Source organism: Myiozetetes cayanensis, unplaced genomic scaffold (assembly GCF_022539395.1).
Source record: "Myiozetetes cayanensis isolate MyiCay16 unplaced genomic scaffold, myiCay2020 scf12, whole genome shotgun sequence".
NCBI lineage: Eukaryota > Metazoa > Chordata > Aves > Passeriformes > Tyrannidae > Myiozetetes > Myiozetetes cayanensis.
This window is the reverse complement of record NW_026086826.1, coordinates 25,360,831-25,366,518: the sequence shown is the minus strand read 5'-3', so window position 1 is coordinate 25,366,518 and position 5,688 is coordinate 25,360,831. Positions and strand designations below refer to the sequence as shown.

The 5,688-nt window shown below is 41.1% G+C and overlaps 1 protein-coding gene across 1 annotated transcript; it reads left to right on the top strand.

The window, feature by feature from the left end:
• The first annotated feature begins 2,214 nt into the window (after nt 1-2,214).
• Nucleotides 2,215-5,409, top strand: LOC126635713 (14 kDa phosphohistidine phosphatase-like). Its single transcript, XM_050307176.1, has 3 exons — nt 2,215-2,367; nt 2,766-2,890; nt 5,217-5,409. Exons 1-3 carry the CDS (start codon nt 2,238-2,240, stop codon nt 5,307-5,309), a joined length of 348 nt encoding a protein of 115 aa, XP_050163133.1. The 5' UTR covers nt 2,215-2,237; the 3' UTR covers nt 5,310-5,409.
• The last annotated feature ends 279 nt before the right edge of the window (nt 5,410-5,688 follow it).

Genomic DNA, 5,688 nt, shown 5'->3' with positions numbered 1-5,688 from the left:
GACGCTCAGGAAGTACTTACAGTAGGTACCAGGACATCACGTACCTTGACAACAATGAACTGGAGTACCTACAATAGTTACACCCAGTTATCAGACCATGCCACACGAACCACAGGTTTTGCTGCTTCTTTTTTATCTTTCCAATTCCTGGAATATGTAGAGAAGTTTGACCATGTTCAGATATGCTAGCTCAACCACTATCTTGGCTGACACAAACCAAAATCAGCCTGACAACGTGTTTTGTTACACCAACAGTTTAATCCACTGCAACACACGTTGCAATATTGTTGCGACCCAAACCAGCGTAAAGAGAGGTGACTTTTCCAAGGTCATATGAATTAAAACAATCGGATAGGAAGGACATAAACAGAGAAATTTTAGTCACTTGGGCCAGTCCAAAACCTGCAAACCATAATGCCAAACAAGCTCTATTTGTAACAGAGAAGAAGTAAAAAATACTGGCCATGCTGACCCTTATGATTTGCCTACAACTATTCAAGAAAAATATCCACTATCTTATCTTATCTTATCATCACATCAGTTCACTGTTACCCAGCTTGTTTACAATACTTTTACTCAGAACAATGGGGTTTAGGACGCCACTGTTAAAAGACAAGATGTCTCTTGGCCAAATAAATAAAAACCCCCTTAATTTTTCAGAAAATAGTGCCAAACTCACAGTTAGTATGAGTAAGTCCAAGACAAAAGGAAAGTCCCTCCATGCAGCTTTGTTGGAAACAGGCTGTCTCTGGTTTAAGACCCCTGTTGCCCCACACCATCCTCTTTGTACCCTCGAGGCCCACAGTGACGCACTCGCACTAACAATTCCCACTAACCGCAGGGAATTTTCACCTAAAAGCTAACAGGAAACTCCTATACCTCAGTGTGGAATGGGAAACTACTTTTGGGTAAGGTGGACACTTGGGAAGATTAAAGCATTAAAGGAAACAGGACAAAGCTCTGCTTTGACTATTGTTAAGTCACCAGCTTATTTACTCAAACTCATGTCAGGTGAAGCCCAATGCCTGTTCTCCTTGTTAAGGGCAAATTCCTTTCAAATTTAGCTTCTGTCTAAGGTATGCCACAAGTATTTCCTTTGCCATCCTTACCATTGTTGTTTGTTGCTAGCCCCTTCCGTGCCTCATAACTGAAACAGGGCAATAAAGCTTTCCACAGCCACGCAAAAGACTTCTAAGCTTGAGGAAATGAAACATTCTATTCCAGTTAAAAATAAAGAGGCAGAGTTATTCAAACAAGCAACCTTCGTAATGCTTTCTTAATAAAAGATAAATAGGAACATGAGATATCAGGCAAGACTGGCAAACAAAATAATGGAGGAATAAGCTGTGTACACAGAAACAATCCAAACAAAAATAGACCTCCTAGGTTACTTGAAAAAAACTAGAAGGATTAATTCTACAGCCTAATTTACTACTGGGTAAAGCAAGCTTGAACAGCCACCCCAGCTCTATAAGGCTCTCTAAGACGTGTGATCCTAAAGGGGACCTCCCCCAGGCACAGATTTTATCACTTTCCCTGTCTACCCTGGAAATCCCAAACAGCTGAGATGGGAGGGTTGATTTCTACTTTAAGCCCTTTACACCTCTTCATCCCCTAAAATTTAGCAAACAAGGATTTAGCTTCCTGGGGCTCTGCTCGTTTTCCTCTCAGCGGTGCTGCTGCTCTGTGCACAGGCAAGGTAACTAACAACAGTCTCTGAAACAACAAAATACTGGACATTTTTATTAGGGATTGTTTTGACCAATACAGGAGTTTAGTAAACAACTCTAATTGTAAAGTATCAAGTCTCAAAATAAGGTCTAACCCCAAATTTGTATTTATCTTTATAGTATCTCTAAATGTGTATTCAGATGAGGCATACTCTTCCTCTGTTTTACCGATGCTTTTAATTAATTACACCTTAATTTATATAGTATGCTGTCTGCATTCAAGTATTAGTTTTAGATTTTAAAACTATTATGGGTGGAGAAATCCATGTCAACAATAATTTACTAATTTTATATATGAAAAGCTGTGGCTGCCCCATCCCTGGAATGTTCAAGGCCGGGTTGGACAGGGCTTGGAGCAACCTGGGACAAAAAGGTCCTCAAAGCGGTGACTAAGCCAAGAGTGATCTGTAGGTTCGCTGCCTCCCAGCTGCCGCCGCTCCATTATTTGCTCGCTGGGCGCTCTGAGGGCCTCTCGCAGCCCCTCCCCGCCCGCAGCCCCGCCCCGCCATGGCGGCCGTGCGGGACGTGGAGATCGACCCCGAGGGCACCTTCAAGTACATCCTGGTGCGGCTGCAGCGCCCGGGCGGCGGGGACCAGCGGGACATCGTCCGCGGCACCGGGGCGGCCGAGTTCCACAGTGCGTGGCAGCCCGCGGCGGGAGGGGCGGGCGGGCAGCGGGGCCCCCGTCCCCGGCGGGGCTGAGGCGGAGCGGGAGCCGCCGTCCCGAGCAGCTCAGAAGCCCCTGTTTCCCCCTGTCTACGTCCCTCGTGTGACATGAAAACTGGGCCCATTTTCCTCTTTCTGCGTCCCTCGTGTGACATGAAAACTGGGCCCATGTCTCTGTCAGGTGCCTTTCTCAAACCCGCTTTAGGAGAACGAGATGCACTAAGTAAAAATCTAAAATAATGAAACTTAACCTGTGAAGAGAAATATCCCCCTCTTGTAGGTGGCAAAAGGTGGAGAAAAATGAGTGGAAAATACAGTACTTGATGCCTAGTGCATATTCTAATGGCTCTCACTGTTCTTCTTGTGCAGATCATATATTTGAAAAAGTGAATCCTGAGATGGAAAAGCTGGGATATGAGTGCAAGTGCCTTGGAGGAGGGAAAATTGATCACAATAGCAAGGACAAGAAAATCAGGGTATTTGGGCTCTCTACAGTAAGTGTGTCACATATTCCTTTAAATCTTTTTGTCTCTGATGTTCTGGGATTTTTATAGCATGGTGGCTTTTGACAATTTTTGTCACAGTATAAATATTAACTGGAAAACCTGCCTCGCTCACTTGTGAGATAGATTAGAAAAACAATAGTTTTAGGGTGGGAGACCAAAAAAATAAAGTTGCTTATTAGTCAGCATTAGGTTCAGTCGTAATCAAGACCAAAAATGAAAGTAGACATCTCTTGATTCAGTCTTTCCATCTTACTGCTAGAGCAGGAATAACCCATTTGTAGCTACAGGGACCTGATCGAGTGATTGTGTGATCTTTATTTGCCAACAAAAATGTTGGTTGGTAGTGACCAGCTAAATCATGTCCGTTATTCTGTGTGTTGGGTGAGAAGAGCAGATCCACGTTAGGTGTGAAGTTTCAGCAGGTGAAGATGTACTAATGCAGTTTGTGGAATAAAAATAGCATTTTAGTTACTTCTTACAATTCCCTGTATGTTCAGTTTCTTTAGGAAAGACTCAATAAGTGGTGAGGATTTCTCTAATGTAGGGAAATGCTTCTGGTGTTGCTAAGTGATGAAGCATAGCTGCTTCTGTAGTAATAACTGTGAGTGAAGATTCTAGGCTTTTAAATTAGACAAGAAGGAAAACAGTTCTATTAAGTTCCTTTAATTTTCTGTAGTAAGTGATGGTTACTTCAAATTCGCTTACCTTAGATGAGCAGTGAAGGTTGGGCCTTGAATGTATCAAGTGGTAGTGATGCTTTTGTTCCAAGATGACTCTTGCCACCTGAATTCATAAGAAAAAAAACCTCTTTAGGACTTGTGTGGGGTGGGAAGGCAATGCTTATTCTAAGTCCTCACCACAACTGTGTTTTTAGGTGAGACTTCACATCTATATTACTGAGCTGCCAAACTGGTGTTAAAGGCAGTGGTCAACTCTTGCCTTTGTTGTCTATGCAAAATACCTTGTTTGTCTGCTTTTGGTACCTTGATGATTACAGAGGAGCGTGATGTAAAAGCAGAGTTTTATTGCCATGAGGGCTTCTGTCAGGCAGAGACCTGGAGGGCCAGATGACCTCAGTTATAGGTCAGAAGTTAATATATTAATTACATTGTTTTAATGCTTCTCTTGACTTGGAAGTTGTCAGATTCTAAAACAGAACTAGCCTGGTGCTTTATGGAAATCAGAGAAATAGTCATTGACTTCTTTTGAAATAGATGTTGTGTTGCTGTTTGCAAGGCTGGATGGGGTCTTTAAAGTGCTTACCAATGTAAGAGTGATCTGTAGCTCTTGCTTTACAATTGGCATGACTACATTATTTGGTATTTCTTAGAAGTGTGACTTCTACAACACATCAATTTTAACCTGTGCAATTTAAATGCAGTTTATTTAAGCTGTTCCTCTTGGGGCTGAGTCAGTGATGAATAAGAGTACATGTTTTGTGTGATAATGCAGTCTTAACTTAGAAGACTGGAAAAAAAATAGCTCAAGTGTTGTATGAAATATTACTGGAAAAAGAAAGTAACCCATAGATCACAGGCTTTAATCAGTACATTGCACTGTTGTGCAGTAAAGGCTTTCTCACAGGGGAAAAAATGCAGTTCTGTTATAAGAAATCAAGATAACACATTCAGTCATGTAAGACAATAATGGAAAGGCAAATTCTACCACAACTGTTTTAAATTTCAGTGGAAGTAACACTGAGCAGTGATTTAAATGAGGGTTAAAAATCACATGGGTTATCTGACCTTGCCTTAGTTTGGAGTTGCAGTGGCATAAGAGCACAGATACTTAAAACTAAGCCATTATGAGCTGAGGCAAAGATTGCAAATAAATAAAACATGAAGACCAGCTTCTTTAGCGGCTAGAAGAATACTCAAATGTTTGCACATGTGGTGGCTTATTCCCTTTTCCTTCAGCTGAGCCAAAACAGATGTTTGTGTGCCCATATGTTAAAGTGGGTCAGTGCAATCTCTGTGGTTTAAAAGAACATTCAGTAAATATGGTGGCTGAGGGGTTTGGAACACTTTAAAACAAGTTTTCCAAAGGAGAAATTATGTGAAAAATGCATCCTCTCACTTCAGATTGCTTGATCCCATCTCATTTATTTTCTAGAACTTGAATTAGGGGAGTGGGTGAGTTGGGGAGTACAATAGAAAAAATATAATAATGCAAGAATAATTCTTTTAGAACCTGCATTTGATTGGTATGTGAATAACTTGAAATTATCAAATCACAACTGGATTATTTTGACAAGAACTGGATGGTTCTGAAGACTTACTGTACATGTCCAATAAGCATTTGTTCTGTCTTGCAGGGCTATGGGAAAGCAGATCACTCAGTAACTGTAGAGATACTGAAGAAAGTCTATACAGACTATGAAATTACATGGTCAGATGACAAGAAATAAACTGTGAACACAATCAGCAGTTCCAAGTGGGTAACTGTGAGCTGTACTTTGATTATAAATAAAAGTTCAATGTGTCTATGTATGTAGGCATAAATCTGGAGTAACTGGACTCTGCTGTAATTTATAATACTGTCAGTAACCCCCAGAGATACTTTGTTTTTCATTCCTTTGTGCAGAATATGTAGTTCTAAGCCTTTTTCCTCTCCTTTTGATGTGCTAATTAAACACTTCCACATCATCTGACCTCCAGTTTGTTTTCATCCAGTCCTGTCTCACTGATAAATTGTAGGATACATCAGGATTTTGCCATCAGCTTAAAACACTGTAGGACCAAACCTGTTCTCTGCTCTTTTGACCACAGGTTTTTTTTTCAGTTTCC

Bases quoted from the DNA above. Each gene is read 5' to 3' on its own strand.
- LOC126635713 (XM_050307176.1), top strand. From the start codon at position 2,238: ATGGCGGCCGTGCGGGACGTGGAGATCGACCCCGAGGGCACCTTCAAG. The intron at 2,368-2,765 runs GTGCGTGGCAGC...CTTCTTGTGCAG, and splicing joins CGGGGCGGCCGAGTTCCACA to ATCATATATTTGAAAAAGTG. The intron at 2,891-5,216 runs GTAAGTGTGTCA...TCTGTCTTGCAG, and splicing joins GGGTATTTGGGCTCTCTACA to GGCTATGGGAAAGCAGATCA.